Below are 19,841 nucleotides of genomic sequence, written 5' to 3'. Positions count from 1 at the left end.
CTATTTTTAATAGTGATTAGATTAGAAGATAACAGAAGGCTACTTGATGCGATAGGAAAAACAAATAATACAAGTAATCTTGGTACATTTAAAAGATTTATTTTGCAAATTCACACAAAAACTAGTGGTGAAACTTCAATTTAGTCATTATAATTCTAACTGTGGAATGGTTCTTAATATTAATCCATATCATATAAGTAAATAGTACAACTAACCAAAGTGACATTGGGACAATGTAACAAAAAAAATCAAGTGAATAAAAACTGCATTATTTTTTATAAACAAGTAAATGAATATATGTTACATATTCGCGTATCTAATATTTACAAAACTAATAAAATAATAACATTTGCAGGTGCAGCACCAAACTGTAAATTAATAATCGCACAATTCAGAATTTTAATCTAATATATAAACAAGTCCCGAAGAACCATGTCAAAAAGTTGGTCAACTAAAAGCAACTATTTAGTCACATCATGGTGATAATAATAATTTGCACCTACCACATGGGCAGTTAATAGAATTCATTTGTAGTAGTTTTTTCAAAGCTACATTAATTCAGAAAATAAAAATTGCGATTATAATTGCTAGAACACTAAGTTTGGTGCCAATAACACTAAACTTAAGCTACGGGAACTAGTGACGGCGGTTGTGCAAAAACTCGTGAGATGTGGTCTATTCCTTTGGCGGTTCCTCGGGTTTCTCCTCGGTGTTGTGGTTCCTCTCAGGCTCGTTGCCGTCCGCCCACTTGCCGTCGTACTCCTTTCTGTCCACGTAGCGTTCCTCTTCATACTCGCCCTCACTGCGGTGGCTGGTCAAGCAGAACAATTTTATTTTTGGATTGGAATTGTAAATAATCGTTAGTGTGAAAGGTTTTAATAGTAATAAGTGGATTGTCCACCAGCAGGCAAATTCACTATCTTTGACATATGCTAGTTGACATGTATGAAATTGAGATTCTATGTGACAAATGTCATCTGGTGCTTACTGGTGGATATCATACAGTATGTGTATGACATTTCTCAATTGAGTAGATGTTGATGAACCATGGCAGTATTACTACACCAGAGGAACAGCTATATTTTAAACTCTTTCACAAGTGGAAGGCAAGTAACATAAGTCCGTATGGATCCCTTAGAATACCTAGCCTAGGCTTTATTTCTATGGGAACAGGATCTACGCCGGTCTATTTAAATAAATGGACACATACCACCACAGTAAAATGAGGATTTTATTGTCTATTTTGCTCAAATTGCATGTAAGCATTATTTTTTTGAGGTATCCTGTTATCCATTTTAAATAAATTATTTTATATGTGTTATCGATCTCCTATTAATAGTGGATGCGACAGCGGCCAAAAAACGTCCACACTCAATGAGTGCCAAACACAACTTCTTGGCACTCAATTCAAATAGTCGCATTTGCAAAGTAAACCTTAAACTCAATCCCTAAGGTTGAAATTGCTTTGAATTTGGGATTTTATTCAATATTGGACTATTGGACTATATTTAAAGGCCTTTAGGTATAATTTTCTTTACCAGTAATTTTAAAACTGTCAAAGCTAAATTGGCCAGTTTTTAAGTGAAATTTTCTACATGATTATTATGATTGTTAAATAATTTCATTTTGGTACCAACCTGTCTCTTTCCTTATCTCTTCTCTCAGGGCTGTAAGACCTGGACCTGCGCGTCCTGTCGGGGCTGCGCGAGCGCGAGTATCTGCCCACGCGGCGGTCGCGGAAGTCACGGAATCCACCTCTGGAATTATAAGTTATGATTATATACAAATAATATAAGCTGAAGCTTAGGATAGCTGGTATAAGTTGCACCAAACTTCTAGTCTCTTCTCAACACGACATTGTTAAAAATTTAAAAAAAAGAAAAATAAATTCAAAATTCATTTATTTAAAGTAGGCTCAGTTTACAATCACTTTTGATACGTCAGTTTACTATTTGTAAAGATTCTACCACCGGTTTGGAAGGCAGATTCTGCTGAGAAGAAACCGGCAAGAAATAAAATAATACGGAGTATATATATGAAGAGCCTTTAGCCTTGTTTACGTTGCGTCTTCAGTACGTAAGTAATAGATAGATAGCACATACCTAAACGGTCGTCCCCTGCCGCCGCCGCCGCGCCGCGGTCGGAAGGGCCGTCCGCCGCGCGAGCGGTTGTCGCGCCACTCGTGCTGGAAGCGGCGACCGTCGTCGCGCCGGAAGTCGCCGCGACCGCGCCCGCGGTTGCCGCCGCCGTTGTACGTGTGGAAGCGCGGCCGGTAGTACGTGCCGCGCTCAAAGCCTCCGCGACCGCGCCAGTTGCCGCGACGATTGAAGCGGCGCATTCTAAAATGTATTTTTTTTTATTACCACATAGATGATTAGGTAAAGACAAAACCTCAACTTTCAATGTGCGAAAGAAAATTATGTTATTTAATATGATTAATTTTAAATGAATTAGGAAAGGATTGCTGGATAATACACTTTTTAAGGTTTTCCAAATACAACTGTGCCAATCATTAGCTCTACGGTAACGGTAAGAGCAAGGTTTGATTCCTGTCCCGTTGGTCTATTGTCATATCCACTCCTAATACCTTTCCCGACTAGTTGGGAATGGGAATATTGGTCATATTAAAAAAAATCTGGCAAATATTCTTTTATAAAAAAAAAAAGGTTTCCACATCAACAAAATGTCCTCAGCCTGAAGAGCCGACTGACTTTGGACTGACGACATTAAGCCACTAAATGACTAGTTTAGGTAGACTGAGGATATTAAACGTCTTTCTCTACTGTAATCAGTGGCGTGCACTTCATACATGCATTAAAGTACTGCATACCCTAAGAGTTGTTTTCTTAATGCTTATTAAATGATAATTTTTCCATTTTAATTTTTCTTACTAGTGCATACCTTGTGTATGTGCAACGTTATGCACGCCACTGACTGTAATCATTTACTACAATATCAAAGTGTACTCACCTATCTCTGGACATGGAGCGGGAGCGCGAGCGACTGCGCGAGTAGTAGGAGCGGCTCGCGTCGGATCGCGAGCGCGAACGCGGCGACGCGGAGCGACGGCGGCGCGACGCGACCGAGCCGCTCGCGCTCGACACGGAGCGAGAAGCCGACCGAGACCCCGAACGGAAACGATATTTGCGTGGCCGAGACCTTAAAAATTTTGAAAGTTATGGGGATGATAACTAGGTTTGAATATATTGGCTTTTTATGATACATTCAAGTAAATAAGGTTAAATTGTAAAATTTCAAAATCTTTTATCGTAATTAGATGAATATTCATACAGTTTTAGTTTCCTTACATTAAATGTGACATTTTTCATGGTCATACAAATCTAATTATAATTACGACCTACGACGCCATTAAATCGTACCATTTTGTATGGGGAGCTTTTCAGGGATCCGCGGCAGCGCCGCAAATTTGACCCTTTAAGCCCCGAAAGTAATGATCGCAGATACCCTGTTACTTTTACAAAATTGCTTTACTATTAGCATACTCTTAATGTATATAAGTACAATTTAAAAAACTGTCATCATCCCTATTACTCTTTTAACATTAGTTTTTACTCACCCATAAGTTAGCCCTTGCATTGCAATCTTACCTGACTTTCAATGACGATGCAAGACACTTAGAACTGGTACAAGTATAAAAGTAGACTATAATATGTAGCTTAATAACCTCTACTGAAAGTTCAGTCACTTCAGAGATTAGCCCGGACATTGGGACAGACAGAGAGAATTTTTTTTAAAAAAGCTTGATTTTGTTTGATGACCAATTGAGAAAACAGTAATATGAAACCACAAACAGCCACTAAAATTGTGTGAAGTCATTATTGATTGACTGATCTTTTCGCTGTATTGTGGACAAGTTTCCTGGACGTATCATCAGAAGAGCTTTGTCAATAACTTCAAGGTTTATCTTATTTTCTAGCTCATGTATGTGAATTATATTTTTACCTGCTCCTCGACCGCTTGGGCGAGCGCCTCGCGTCGTCGGACGAGTTGGACGAGTGTCGGCGCGGCGAGGGCGGCGAGCGCGGCCGTCGTCCGGACGGCGTGGGCGGCTTGATGCGCGTCACGAACTGCTCCGGCCGCCCGTCGCCCACCGACACGGGCGTCTCGCCCTCTTGCGCCAGCCGGAACGAGCCGAACTTGTCCAACACTATGTTGCCTTTGCGAACCGGCTGTGTGACAAACAATAAAAAAAATATATACATCTATTCTTTTTGTCATGATTCACAAGAACTTAAACTGTCAACTGGCATTTTAAACCCCAATCTGAGGAAAAAATCCCAGTGAGCAAAATTTTTGTGTACACCTTTATTCCGGTGTTATTATGAAGATGTGAAAAATCAACATCAATATTGTGCCGGCTAAAATTCAGTTATTCGCAAATATTGTTCAGAGGTTAATAGAGGTTATTATAAAAATTGTTCCTTATAAAATTGTCTACAAAAAATTTCTATCGCAATTTTTCTGTAAAATTAACTGTTTTCGGATTAAAATGCTGTTATAGCGACTATATAATGACGAGACACTAGTTTCCTCACTACCTTCGAGGTAGAATGTCGTGGCGCATATTGCAAGCGAAAGCAGTGCAAATAAACACCAGTACACAACTCCACGACCTAGCTCCCGCGCCTATGAATCGATAGTCCACAACTCCGCTCGACTTTGCTCCCTTTCTCCGTTCCCTATGTATCGACAGACCACAACTCCGCTCGACTTTGCTCCCTTTCTCCGATCCTTATGAATCGACAGTCCACAACTCCGCTCGACTTTGCTCCCTTTCTCCGATCCCTATGAATCGACAGTCCACAGCTCCGCTCGACTTTGCTCCCTTTCTCCGTTCCGGTGGAAGGGCAGCCTTACCGGTGCGTGCGGGTGTTGTTGGTGGGGCTCGGTGCCGGGCGGGTCGGGCTCGCGGCTCAGCTTGGGCGGCGGCGCGCTGGGCAGCGGCGGCGGCTCCTTCATAGCCATAGCGCGCCGTACCGACACGTTCTTGTCACCGGGCGCGGGCTGATAAGGTTAAAAAGAATAATTCTTAGGACAGTATCTTAAATAAAATACCTAATGGACCCAGAAAAGCTTCGCTTTGACTTGTGTACACTACACTTTCTTCTTCCTTACCGATTGAGCGAGGAATTCTCATTATTATTGCCATTATTTCATTATATATGTTCTGATTAAAGATGTTGTGACATAATTTTTTATACACTTTAATAATTTGTTAAAAGAAATTACCTTGGGATGTTCCTGAGAATCGTCAGAACTATCTTCAAATGCATAGCGTTCCTTGTACCCCTTCGGTACTGGTGTTTCTTTCTTCTTAGGCCTACTAACAAATACTCTTATTAGTGATTTTATACAAGTTCTATAATGTAGGATATATGCCATAATTACCATACCACTTATTGACAGTTGTTTGTATATGTTTGTATAATAAAGAGTATGTAACGAAATTCCTTGAAAATGTGAAGCAAAATAGCATTTAGCTGTCTGTCTCAGGCATTAACAATTGTTAGTGATTGTTAAAGAATTTACTTCACCCCAAGCATGCCGTGCTCTCCTTTAAAGAGGGAGGCTGGCCTTGTAGACCTATGATGCACGCAGTGGCGTGCACAAGGCTTTTAACTAGGGTATGCACTATAAGTAAAAAATTGGAAAAATCATAGTCCAACTATGTATTTTGTGTTCCAACATAGGTTTGCATTGAGTCGTTATCTTCGGCAGGGCATTTTTGCATCTATGAAGTGCACGACACGACGGCATCAAAATATTTGCGCACTACAAAAAGTATCTCCCTGTATAGTCTGATATTGATGATGATGTATAGAAGGAAGCATCACTAACGGTTCTTTGACAGCGCTCATGGACATTTTCCACTTGGGCTTCTCCAGCGGCAGCGGCGGCGCCTGGTCGATGGGGCTGACGGAGCCGCGCCCGTCGCGCTTGCCCAGCACTTCCTTCTCCACCATCACGTGGTACGCCGACAGTTTGGACTCCAGCTCTTCAAGCCCGTGCATCTCGTCCAGTATTCGGCTGTTAGAAGTAAAGATTCGTTATCTATTACACCAATAATACATCGCGAAGTTTATCAAATACACAATAGCACGAACTTCGCTTTGCTTTGGGCAATCCTGCCGCGTCTCACTTAACTTCCAATCATTTATTTATTTAATTACTAGCGGACGCCCGGGACTTCGTCCGCGTGGTATTCAGTTTTTCACAAATCACGCGGGAACCATGGATTTTTCCGAGATGAAAAGTAGCCTATGTGTTAATCCAGAGTAAAATCTATTTCCATTTCAAATTTCAGCCAAATCCCTTCGGTAGTCGCAGCGTAAAAGAGGAACAAACATACTTACACACTTTCACACTTACACACAAACTTTCGCCTTTATAATATTAGTGTGAAGTGTGATTAATTATCACATACACCAACCACATCAATAAATGGCCAATTGCGGAAACGGCCCAGAAGAAGAAGAAGAAGAAGAAGAAGAAGAAGAAATGGTGTAAAGAGGTCATACAGACCACACAAAAGATGGGAAGAAAGAAGTCCTGCCAAAAAGATGACAAGGAAAAGCTAGAGGCCAAGTAGAGTGGTAAACTCTAGTGGAGACCTATGCCGAAGGACAACCTGACTACTCCGGTTTAATATAAATTAAGTAATATGCAGTAGTCAGGACAAAATTGTGATTGTATTGAAGTAACATAAGCTACATTTTACCTCAGTATTCCCACAGGATTGTGAACTAGTACATAATAAGAAAAAGATATTTATCAACACAAACAATATTAATTAGCTCACCTCTTTTCATGTTTTCGATCATATTCGCCTTCCGAACTTAGGTCTCTCTTGGATTTCCCTTTCAATTCTTTCCTGTAATGATACACATGCAGAATAAATATATTGATGGTCAGAATTAGTTTTTAATTTTTATAAATCGATTGTGACTGTGTTAAAAAAAACTTGTGCAAATATTTTACAATATAGTTAGTACCTCTTAAATGTACATATAGCATTACAAACGCATAAATTATAAATATATAATTTTTTTTTACATAAATTATAAATATATAATTTATGTAAAAAAAAAACGCGTTATATATATATTTATAAAGCAAGCACTTTATTGTTTTTTTAAGCAAGACCTGTGTAGATTATTAGAAAAAGCAAAATTTTAACAAAATCTTTAAAAAATCGCAAATTACACTAGGATTTAATACAAAGATTGTAAATTGGGGCTAGTACTGCGAGAATTTTGTTATAATAATGTCAGAATACAATAATGAGGTATTGAGTAATTTACCTAATTGCATCCCTTAACTTCTTGTCACCAATGTTTTCCAAATCACGGAGAGAGTACTCCGAATTATTGCTCATACGCGACAACTTTGACTTTCGCTTTTCTTCTCTCTCCTGCTCCTTGCGTTTACGTTTCGATTCTTTCTTCTTTTTCCTAAATAAGAAACAGAATTAATACACTCTTCCTCTTATACTCTCTATAATAATATAAGAGCTGTGATAGCCCAGTAGATATGACCTCTGCCTCAGATTCCAGAGGGCTTAGGTTCAAATCCGGTCCGGGGCATGCTCCTCCAACTTTTCAGTTGTGAGCATTATAAGAAATTAAATATCACGTGTTTCAAACAGTGAAGGAACATCGTGAGGAAACCTGCACACCAGAGAATTTTCTTAAATATCTGCGTGGCCTTTGACCTAACCCCTCTCATTCTGAGAGGAGACTCGAGCTCAGCAGTGAGCCGAATAATAAAACAATAAAAAAGGGTTGATAATTATGAATAATATGATAAAGCTGTAGGTCTAGCATGTCTCAGCAACAAAAACAGACTCATAAAGAGAAAAAGACATTGTTTGACTGACTACCTACCAATGTATACAAAACTCATACTAACTTGTCCTTCTTCTTCTTTTTCTTCTTGTCGTGTTCGGCGCCTGGCTGCGTCTGCTGCCCGAGCTCTTGCATCTTACGGTTGCGCTTATATTGAGCAGTCTCTTCCAAAAAGTTGCGCACCTTATCTTCATAATCGGAGTCTTCTTTGGTCATTTCTAGGAACTTTCTTACCTGAGAATGTACAAATTAAAACATACATACAGCCGAACGTAGAACATCCTCCTTTTTGAAAGTCGGTTAAAAATAACTTCTTAAAGAATTTTATGTAAACAACGATCCTGCCAATCCACAGCCGTATGATGGAATTAATCTCTAAATAAATCCCCTTTCATGTAAGATGAGAAGCCTGTAAGCATAGCATGTGTTATCTCGAGAAAATACAATGTCGACCAATAACATCGAAAATATAGCTCTCCTTTTTCATTGCAAATGAATTGCAGTGATGCATTAATTAAAGCCAATTAAATCATAAATTTTTAGGATTTAAAGACTGTGGTTCTTTGCTGTGGTTCTTTCAGAAACTGCTTTAATTAATACATCAATGGCTTGGTACCACCTTTAAAGTGATCAGAAGCTAGCACAACCAATGTTATTTTTCGCTTTTCAGTTGGTGTGATTTTGAAGTTGGTTCAATTTTTTTGTTAAAAAGCTTTATTCTAAGTTGTCTTGTCACTTTTTTACTTTACATTATAAATGTAAAGACTTACGTTTAGATTATCCTAAAGTGATGAAACCTGCGCTTACAATTATTATTTTTACTTTCACAAGTCTGGCTGTACAGTTGACTATGCCACGGGCGATTCAACGCTTGAAAAGACGGCAAATTTGAGTGAAAGCCATATATAACAATTACATGGAGCTGCTCCCACTGGGGAAGATTGTTTTTAACCACCAAACTTACTTACAACACCTCTACTCATAGTCTATCGACTGATCTCATGAGGATAATAGAACAAAAAAAATCTTTTACAAGTGTGAATGTAACTTTTACCTTTAACTCATAATCGACGTCGGCCTGCGAGCGAGCGGGCGCGCTAGCCGGCTCCTCGACGGGCGGCGGCGGCTGGTACCCGTAGGGGTGGTTGAACTGCGAGTTGTGAGTGCGCGACGCCGAGTCCGCGTCGCCCAGCATCGCCATGCGCTTGCTGAGCGGCGACAGCGAGCGCTGCCGCTTGTTGTTCGACTGCGAGCGACGCTTCTTCTTACGGTTCGGCCCTTCCGACTCTGTAAACGTGCACTCTCTGTATTGATGGCATGACAGACATTCAAATACATACTTACTACAATGCTGATGATGAAGAAGAAATATACTTGATTGTACACTAAAAACAAAGATAAACAATAACTTATAATAAGACTTAGAAACTAATGTACAATTGGCAATCTCATCGCTAAAGAGCAGTCTCTACAGACAACCACTGTGGAAGAGAAAAACGTAAGCACAGATTTGGGTATACATACACAAAAAATAAGACAAAGTTAAAAAATTTGAATACATATTCCTAAATATGTATGATGAATCCATATATATATAAATTTATTGAACCTCTATACACACAAAATGAATGACAAATGACTTAGTATTTTTTCAAACAGCTTTTCTGTGAGAATATGGGAATAAAATATAGCCCATGACATATACGTGGCTATCTAGTGGTAAAAGACTTTTTAAAATCGGTTTAGTAGATTTAGAGATTACTTCCTACAATACCACAAACTTTGCTTCTTTGTAATATTACTATGCACTTGCTGTAAATATTAAAGTATATAGTTATGTAAAAACATATTAAATTGTAAGAAGTATAATTTAAAACTATTCTCACCACTGGAATCGGATGATGACGAAGATGATTCTGATGAAGAACTAGAACTAGAAGAATCGCTTGACGATGATGACGAACTGCTGGATCTTTTCTTCTTTCCCTTTCCTCGTTTTTTCTTCTTTTTCTTATCCTTCTTCTCTGTCAAATTTAGCAACTGTTTCAGTGTCTCTTTCATCTCAAATGACTTAGCACCGGTCAGACCAGGCAAGAGTAGCTCATCCGGTTCTATCAAAGGTTTAGTTGTAGATGTTTTGCTCTTAAGGAAATCTAATGAGTTCTGAGCTTCCTCATGAAACGGTATTATCGCTAAGCAATCTTCATACGCCTTCTGCGCTTCTGCAATTTTATTCTCATCTTCATAGCTGCGTCCAAGTGCTACTAACGTCTCTCCCAAATATTTCCTGGCGTTGGCATGATTGGGGTTGAGTTTCAAGGAAGTTTCAAAGTCCTCAATAGCCTTCTTAAATGTTCCACTGTTGGCATAGAGAGCTCCTCTGGCAACTAGACCTTCGACATTTCTTGGATCTATACTCAGAGCTTTATTGAGACACTGGAACGCTTCTGAATGTCTCCCAGCTTTGAAGTGTTCTATCCCTTCAGCTACTGACCGGAATGCCCACTTGCTAGCTTGAGCTTGACGTAATTCATCTGCATAATCCGACGACGAAAATCCTCCTCTGTTGAAGAAAAAATTCTTCTTCAATCAATAAAGAAAATGTTTTAAACTAATAATTCATGAACTGATATATTGACACTGAATGAATGAATGAATGAATGAATGAATCTTTCAAGTTTGTCAATATATCAGTCCATGAATTATTAGCTCCATAGAGTAAAAATTCAGAGACTTGATATTTTGAACTTATTACAACTTATTAGAAAATAAAGAATATTTTGAGTATGATTTTGTTTATTTACCTCAATGATGCAAAATTGGTGCAATGCATATTAGAGATTCCCAAGAGTTCAGAGAGGTATTGAACGCAGTTTGGGTTATTGAAGCCCGGGCTCTTCTCCAAAATGGCTTCATAGCTTTCACCCTTCATTTCCATAGTTTTCCTGTCAAAAAATAACAAATTAACAACTGGAAAGTTTTCAAAAAAATTTTTTTTAATCCTTTTTATTTTGGAGTTATTCCACTATTATTTGACTGTAAAAGAATTGAAATAAATTGAATGAATCATCAATCAAGAATAGATTCGTAAGTCTGTCAGAATGTCGCACATTCTCATTCCTCACCTGTTCCATTGGAGCTGTTCAAAAAATGTTATTTTACTTGTATTTTATTGCTTTCACACACATTCAAAATATAACATCATAGATAATGTGATGCTGCTTCGACTATGTGACGTTAATATTACCAATACGTCTCAGCTACAGTCACAGCATAATGTAGGTATGAATAAGTCTTGGGGGTTGGTGCTACACCTAGAAAAAAAACACCCTAAAATAATGGAGAAGCTGTTTCCTTTCGTAGCCTGTGCAACTGTATCCGGAACACAGTGATGTGCACTGTGCTAGTTTCAAACTAGTGTTATCGTCTTTGGGAGCCTGGCATCAGCTAAACAAATATGGCCGGGGAGTCCATTTTTATTAAATAAATAACGCCAACATCCGACAAATGCTGATTACATTAAAGTCCAACCAACGGTTTCATATTTAATGCTGCAATATTAAATATTAGTTTTAATACAGAAATACAGGTTCTGTTTATAGACATCAAAAAGAGACCCTTTTGTTTGTTTACTGACCTTTTTCATGTGCATCATGTGATTTTGATTTTACAGATGAAACTCCCCACAAAAGTATAGAAGCATCCAAAGAATGCTCACAAACAATATCCATTAATACAATCCAATATCTTACAAGTTTTTCAATTTTAAGAAACAATTTTTGTGCATTCACAGTCACTAGATTGTTGGTGTTTTGTTTAAATCTGTACTGAAAAAGTGACCAGAAAACAGTGAAAACATTCATCCACATAAAGCGCTTCATCCTTCACAACAGAATGTTTCCTATGAACTGTGTATGTACTGTAAAATTGAAATTAAAAGAAAACCGTGAAACAAACCACAGGACACAACAATGGAGTTTTCAACATTTTTGGTAGTAGCTCTGTCATCTGTCATCCAGTGTATATTGTTAATCCAGTTTCAGAATCTTCCAATTATTAATATTATGATTTTTCATATAGTCTGTACTTAGTGATTCAAATATCTCCACTTTGCGTACTTTCATTATTGTCGGCGTTTTTCTATAGACATTGAAAGCTTCTCTTTGGTCATATTGTTGGGACATCTTCACAATAATAAACATACATAAAACAAATTTGTGATATAACAAAATGTGACCAGGCCTGCAAAAAGTGTAGAAAAAACTGTGATTTAGAGTGTGTTTTAGGGTACATTACATACTTGTAGACGAGAGGAAAGTCGTCAGTGCTGAGGAGGCCGAGGGGCGGCTTGGGCGGCGGATCGTCGGGCCCCCGAGTCACGCCCTTCATGCCGCAAACCATTTTGTCAGTGTCGGGAATTACTTCGATAACTTCACAGCAAACTGTGTCATTCATCAGGTAGTTTCTTGACACATTTTTCTTGTCCACTGCCGGTATGATATTTCCCACAGGTAAAAATGCCTGCAGAGAGAAAATCTTTGTTAAACTCTTAATGAGTGTCCGCAGACATATAGTTACAATTTAGTTGGGACAACTTTTTAATTGTGTGTAATTTAAAGGGAAATGGGGTTCCAAAATGATCTGTGTCCAATTTATTAGTTGGGATATATGTGCAGGGTTCACTATACCTCTGCGATTTAGTTGGCCAACTTACAATTGTAAGAAATTAGCAAAACTGAGCAAAGATTTCCTCAAAGATTCAGATAATCAGAGGTAAAGATTCAGTATCTCAGGAATCCATTCCTTTCTATATAATTATGAAGATATTTTTTCTGAATTTCCTGCTTCTGTTACTTTATCACACCATATTTAATAGAATATAATTTTATTGAAAGTGTAACAACACAGTTTACATTCTTAGATTATAAGCATAGCACATAAATATAAAATCTTAGAATATTAAGTATTCAAGGTACAGTACAGGCAAGGTTGTATTAATTTGTATAATTTTATTCTAATACTTTAATAACACAAATAAAATTCAAGGGCACTACAAACATTTTGGTTCACAAAAGAAACAAAATGGTACAAAGTTCAAACAGTTTCAGTATAAATTTAAAATTTTAGTTTCCAAGTGCAAGTCATTGTTAAAATACTTTAAGTAAAGTGTTGTTTGAACACTCTAATCTTCAAACATGTTTCAAAAGGTCACACACTACATACATAGTACATTATATCAAAGGAAATCTACATCCAGAGAGATATTATTCAAGATACAGTTGATGATAAACATTGTATTTTAAACAATGTTAGTACAGCAGAGGCCACAAAATATAATTGTATAGTAATTAACTGTTCATAAAACAGTAAATATCTATATTCTTATATAACTAAAAGAAAAGCGTGTTAGTTACATTATTCATAACTTAAGAATGGCTAGACCAATTTGACTAAAAATTGGTGGAGAGTTAGCTTAGAACCAGGATATGGACATAGGTTACTTTGGGTAGGGGCAGGGTAGAGGTAGGTTAAGAACTATGGTAGGGGTAGGGTAAAAGTAAGGTAGAGGTAGGTAAAATTGTTATTAATTGAAAGTGACCATGTATGAAAAATTACCTTAACATTGATATCAGCTACATATCTGGAAGTGGGTCCGGCTGTGCATAGCACCTTCAACATCATCCCTGATGCAGTTCTGTTGATCACCGCTCCAATGATCAACTCTCCAGTCTTCACATTCTACACAAAAATAACAATTGTTTAAGGGCCAAGAAATAAAAAATGGTATGTACCCGTTTAAATAATATTCATAGCTTTATTTGCCATTAAATAACATTTAAAGAGTTAATAAATGTTTAGGTGCCACCAGCAGCAGAAATCAGTGCTGATGGAAACCCCACATCAAGCAGGCAACACAGAGCTAATGCATGCATGGTCCATGGTGTTTTGAAATCCTTAAAAGAATTCTATGTCCAATTGTGGATGCCCATTGGCTAATTATATTGAAAATGGTGTAAATGACAATATACATTACCAGGTTATCATTGAGATTGGAAATCTGTTTATGTCTATCTGTTGTTATGAGATTGATTGTTAATAAATTGAAAGAGGGTGCATTTTGAAAACTTTATCACTCTGAATTTTAAGATTGCTATCAATTTGATTTGGTTCCCATACCTATTGTAGTCAAAAATTACAATTATTTTGCAAATTGTATTTGTACTCAAATGGTCTGCATACTACACCTACTCAAATTAAATAAAGCTTTATACCACATTCCAGAAATATACAGATTTTGAATTAATAAAATTTGTAGTGTTCTATTTCTAGTTTAAGTTGCATGATACTAATTTCTGTAATTTAACTTAATAAGAACAGCCACAAATTGAAATAACTTACATCAAAGAAATGCCTCAACCTTGCTGACTTGTCCACATTTAAAAAGGTTTCAAAGGGTGGCATCAATGCGAATAAATCTGGAACAAAAATATTTTTTTTTTTGATAAAATTAGAATTTTTTTTGAATAAATAATGAGTTAAGTCCAGTCAAATTAGATTTATATAATTTGACTGAACTTATCTCATTATTTATCAGCAGTACAAACATTATTCACACTCCTTTTGAAAAAGAGAGTGAAAGTGACAAAAGAGAGTGAATCATTAGCAATTTTTGACGGCCTCTGTGGCATAGTGGTATGCGCGGTGGATTTACAAAACGGAGGTCCTGGGTTCGATTCCCAGCTGAATTGAGATTTTCTTAATTGGTCCAGGTCTGGCTGGTGGGAGGCTTCAGCCGTGGCTAGTTACCACCCTACCAGCAAAGACGTACCGCCAAGCGATTTAGCGTTCCGGTACGATGTCGTGTAGAAACCAAAAGGAGTGTGGATTTTCAACCTCCTCCTAACAAGTTAGCCCGCTTCCATCTTAGGCTGCATCATCACTTACCATCAGGTGAGATTGTAGTCAAGGGCTAACTTGTCAAGAATAAAAAATAAAAAAATTCATATTTGGCCTACTGTTGAAGAGCATGAGTCTCCACTCAGAATGAAAGGGGTTACGATATTAGTCCACTACTCTTGATTGGCAGACTTCACACAGGATGAGGAATTAAGGAAATTCTCAGGTATGCAGGTTTCCTCATTATGTTTTTTCTTCAGTTTGAGACACATGATATTTAATTTAAAATCTTATAATGCATGTAACTGAAAAGTTGGAGGTGCAAGCCCCAGCTCGGATTCGAACCTATGGCCTCACGAGTTGATGGTGGTCATATCCACTATCACAGCTCACATTAAATTTAATTGCATAATATTATGTAATTTATTTTTAACCTATACTAAAGCCATACTTGAGCAACAAACAAATTAGAAATGAAGGTTGAAAACTCATGTCATTTCATAACTTATTATAAAATGTTATTCAAATAACATTAACTATATCCAATTATTCAAAGCATATTCATCAAATTTATTTTCATCAATTTAAGAACAGGTTAATTTGAAATGAATAGCAATTTATACCCTGATTTGTTCGTTGGATAAACAGTGCACATGGTTAAGGTATAATTTACATGTTGTGTTCATGTAGTGCAATATAATTTTAAACTGTAATTTTTTTTTTATGAGGACAACCACTTTTTTGTGTGGGCATAGAGTGGGCGAGGAAGTGAAACCCATATAAGAAAACTAGTTTTCTAAATTGAGAATGTTGTGTTAATTATGTACTTGCTTTAACAGTTGCTAGCTTAGTTAAAACAAAATGTTGTTAGGGTAACAAGGTATTGATTTTAAAACAGCAAACTTTATATCAAGCTTAATATAGTTTGCTGTTTTAATATATACTAGCGGACGCCCGCGACTTCGTCCGCGTAAATTTCGATATCAACTTTACTACTACCCCTACCCTACCCTACCCCTACCCTACCACTACCCCAACCCAACCCTACCCAACCCCTACATCTACTCTACCCCTACCCTACCCTACCCCTACCTCCACCCTACCCCTACCTTACCCAAACCTACCCCTACCCTACCCCTACCTTACCTACACCCTACCCCCATCCTACCCCTACCCTCCCCGTACCCTATCCCTTTCCTACCCCTATCCCACCCGTACCCCTATCTCACACCTATCCTACCCCTACCCTACCACTTCCCTATCCTACCCGTACCTCTACCCTACCTCTACCCCTACCCTACCACTACCCTAAACCCGGCCCTAAACCTACCCTACCCCTACGCTTCCCTACCCGTACCCTACCCTACCCTGTAACTTCTTTATCTTACTCCTACCCTTAGCAAAATCGGTCCAGTCCTTCCAGAGTGGTGGTATGACCAAGAGAAATAAAGACTTCTATGCTAATAATATAAAGAGGTAAAGTTCGTGTGGTTGTAGGAGGTAATCTCTGGATCTACTGGACCGATTTGGAAAATTGTTTTACCAATAGAAAGCTACGTTATTTGCGAGTGTCATAGGCTATGTTTGATCCCCATATTCACACGGGAACAGGAACTACGTAAATGTAAGCGCCGGGCGTCATATAGCGAAATTACTGCGTCTTTTAGAAATTTTGTATTATCTCCGAAACTATTTAAGTAATTAACATACTGTAAAGGGCAAATCTTATCTCCATAATATCCTTGTGATTATTAAATAATTTATTTTAATAAGGATTAAAGTTTAGTTGTATAAATAATGACGTAAACCTAAGTATATAAAATTAATAATTTTTAAAACACAAAAGGTACTATATCTGCTAATATATAGAAGATAGATAAATGGTGTCGCGGACTTTTTTGTAGAACTTTTAAAGATTCATAAAGTTTCTTTACATTAATTTCAATTTTACACAATAGTTAATGCAGTGCATGCGAATAAGTCTGTTTAAGAGGATTTTCAGTCCGACCTGTATGACAAAAATTGTGATAATTAGGCTAATATATATGATACCAATATTAAATATAGCCTATAGCACTCTCCGATAATGTAGCATTCTACTGGTGAAAGAATTTTTAAAATCGGACCAGTAGTTCCGAAGATTACCCCATTTAAAAAATGTGACAAACTTACAAACTTACAAACTTTACCTCTTTATAATATTAGTATAGAAGACTATATAGTTGTTATTTATTGAAGTTGATAATAGTTATAATTATAGGCTACTCACTGTCTTCCGGGGCCGTCGCATCGGCTCCCAAACTTGATGAAGTCGGCTCCTCCGTAACCGTGGAGTCAAACAAAACATTTGCTTCCTTAGCAATAAACTGATGGAGTTTTAACCGTTTGCTACGATCTTGGAAAGTAAGATGTTTGTGCCTGGATTGGTATACAGCAAAATCCAACGGTCCAACGCCAATCTTGGCCAAATCCTCTTCACCCCGCTCGGCCTCCCACGTTTTTTGCAATTGCTGTCCATGGTAATTTAAGGACTGCGCCACCAACGACGCATCCAACGGAGGATCCATGTTGAACTGCTGTAAGAAAATTGGTTATACAGAAACCTCTATTTACAACATACTTCCACAATTATGTGTTTATTTTACGCTGATATTGATACAGGCGGCTCCGCCATTTTGAAATAGTAGGTATATTAACAAGTTGGAAAATCAAACATTTTTAATAAATACCTTAAGTGCAGTTAAACCGCGACACTAAAATTACTTGATTACAAATATTCACTACAACTAATATTTTACGAAATAATATTTAAAATACTGCACACTGCAATCGCTACACATTTCTTCTTGGTTTCACAAAAACAAAATGGCGATTGACGAATGGCGAAGTCGAAGACGACGAACACGAAGGAAAATGACAATTTGGATCAGCGTTGCCAATGCCTATTTTTCTAATTTCCCATAAATCGAAGCAAAATTCCCCAAAATAGGAAAAGAAATTATTATATTTTAAAAATAAGTCCCCATAGGTAAAGTCCAAGGAAAAAGTAAAATTAACGCTATTCTGATTGTTGTAAAGTTTTCATTGATATTTTTGAAGGTTTTGTCGTATTATTATATAATTTTTTTTGAGAATATTAATATTTAATGTCTAATGATAATAAATTAACAGTTATATTGGCAATATATACAGAATAATAAAAAATAGACCAATCCTTAAAAATAGACAAATGGGGAATGGTCCCAAATCAAGTCATAATTCCCCGCAAGATGGGGAATTTCCCGTAAGTTGGCAACGCCAATTCCGGCTCCACTCCTGATTCCAGTCCACAGACAACAAAAGTTTTTTAATATTAATTATTATTCGCGGACTACTTGTATTCTTAGACAATTAATATGGTCTAAGCTTGTACTTGTATTGACCACGAACCTACCACCACAAACGGCAAAAAGATACCTACCACTACTAGTTGATAGAGTATGTGATAGAATCTGGCATTGGCTTCATATTAATTGATTATGAAACTCGGCTAAAACTCACGTGATATTAGGTCGGTGTATGCCCGACTAGTTTCGAACCCATACGGGGCTACGTGGGCGTGATAGCGCAGTGGATGTGACCTCTGCCTCCGATTCCGGAGGGTGTGGGTTCGAATCCGGTCCGGGGCATGCACCTCCAACTTTTCAGTTGCATTTGCATGCATTTTAAGAAATTAAATATCACGTGTCTCAATCGTTGAAGGAAAACATCGTGAGGAAACCTGCATACCAGAGAATTATCTTAATTCTCTGCGTGTGTGAAGTCTGCCAATCCGCATTGGGCCAGCGTGGTGGACTAATGGCCTTACCCCTCTCATTCTGAGAGTAGAATCGAGCTCAGCAGTGAGCCGAATATGGGTTAATGACGTAAAGGGCTCTTAGTCATGAGCTGGTTCTTGCAATGCGGCACGATCCAAACTGACAACAGGTCGTTAAACCTACTAATTTCGTTGATAGATAATAAGAAAAAGTCGTCCGTAAGTTAACTCAGAGGCTGTTAAGACTGAAGTTTGGTATGGATGTGTATTTTAATTACGTACAGTACAGGGTTACATATAGCTACATAGTTGACGAACGTATGTAGAATCAATTTATTTTCTAGAAAATTAATTGATTCTACATACAAGCGATTTTATCAATTTTATCTTGGCAACCTAAAGTATTATTTTATTTCGCACTATTCTTTATTTATTTATTTTTTAAACAAAAGAATATTTGCCATCTCTTTTAAATATGAACAATATTCCCATTCCTCTCCAACTAGTCGGGATAGACTGTATTAGGAGTGGATATGACAATAGACCAACGGGGTGGGGATTGAACCACCACCCTTCGGTGATGAGTCCGATCGCTCTTGCGTTGAGCTATTGAAACGCAGTTGAGCTATTCGTCACTAGAGTTTGGCTAATGAAAGTAGAGACTGAAATCGCCCTAATATCACATGAGTTTTAGCCGTGTTTCATAATGCAGTACAGCTCATGCGGATTAACTTAACACCTAGCTCGAATGTTGTTCGGTTGTATTTAGTAGCCAGGTGTCAAGTTAATGCGCACGAGCTATAGTTACGAGGACTCAGTTTAGTGCGAATAGTGTCTTTAAAATTTATTTGTATGTATGTATGTAATATTCTTAATTACCTCATATCTTCCAAACCGCTGAATGGATTTACGTAAATATTATATCGTAAGATTTGTCTTAATTACCCAAGTGTTCTTAGATAGGGTATGTCCATATTTAAAAATGTCCATATTGTCCATATAGGAGCCTGTAGCCACGTGGCACGTCGATTCTCTTTCTACAAACACTAACAAACTACAAACGAAAATAAAAAAATGTGAGGGAATGACATTCACTATCGACAGATCACGTGATCAAGTTGTCGGTCGCATCTGATAAACCCATACATTTTGTTTAGGCGTTAGGCGTTTGTAGATAGAGAATCAATGTGCCACTTGGCTAAGGCCACTTTATGAATAATAAACAAATTAAACGATCGCTAACGCTTCGAAAATAAAAAATGTATGGGATTTACATTATTTTG

At 37.5% G+C, this 19,841-nt stretch overlaps 1 protein-coding gene across 4 annotated transcripts; it reads right to left on the bottom strand.

Moving 5' to 3' along the window:
- Positions 1-77: 77 nt before the first annotated feature.
- Positions 78-17,670, bottom strand: LOC112052566 (tetratricopeptide repeat protein 14 homolog). Of its 4 annotated transcripts, none has more exons than XM_024091695.2 (19): positions 17,492-17,670; positions 17,032-17,338; positions 14,265-14,341; positions 13,482-13,604; positions 12,166-12,386; positions 10,670-10,810; positions 9,752-10,428; positions 8,920-9,152; positions 7,930-8,099; positions 7,323-7,472; positions 6,821-6,892; positions 5,860-6,048; positions 5,251-5,341; positions 4,879-5,025; positions 3,964-4,190; positions 2,971-3,159; positions 2,103-2,339; positions 1,638-1,757; positions 78-811 (listed from the first exon to the last, which is right to left on the bottom strand). In XM_024091695.2, the coding sequence occupies exons 2-19, from the start codon at positions 17,327-17,329 to the stop codon at positions 676-678; spliced, it is 3,498 nt and encodes a 1,165-aa protein (XP_023947463.1). In that variant the 5' UTR covers positions 17,330-17,338; positions 17,492-17,670; the 3' UTR covers positions 78-675. The 4 variants fall into 4 exon arrangements, with proteins under 4 accessions (XP_023947463.1, XP_023947464.1, XP_023947462.1 ...); XM_024091696.2 differs by having other exon boundaries at positions 5,251-5,344; positions 8,920-9,143; XM_024091694.2 differs by having other exon boundaries at positions 5,251-5,344; positions 17,032-17,335.
- Between the last annotated feature and the right edge of the window lie 2,171 nt (positions 17,671-19,841).

The sequence above is a fragment of the Bicyclus anynana genome, chromosome 3, assembly GCF_947172395.1.
Source record: "Bicyclus anynana chromosome 3, ilBicAnyn1.1, whole genome shotgun sequence".
Lineage (NCBI taxonomy): Eukaryota > Metazoa > Arthropoda > Insecta > Lepidoptera > Nymphalidae > Bicyclus > Bicyclus anynana.
This window is presented reverse-complemented; position numbering and strand designations above follow the sequence as displayed.

Coding starts and splice junctions, on each gene's coding strand:
- LOC112052566 (XM_024091694.2), bottom strand. CDS start 17,329: ATGGATCCTCCGTTGGATGCGTCGTTGGTGGCGCAGTCCTTAAATTAC. Junction 14,342..17,031: donor TGCGACGGCCCCGGAAGACA/GTGAGTAGCCTA, acceptor TTTTTGTTCCAG/ATTTATTCGCATTGATGCCA. Junction 1,758..2,102: donor GGCAGGGGACGACCGTTTAG/GTATGTGCTATC, acceptor TTATAATTCCAG/AGGTGGATTCCGTGACTTCC.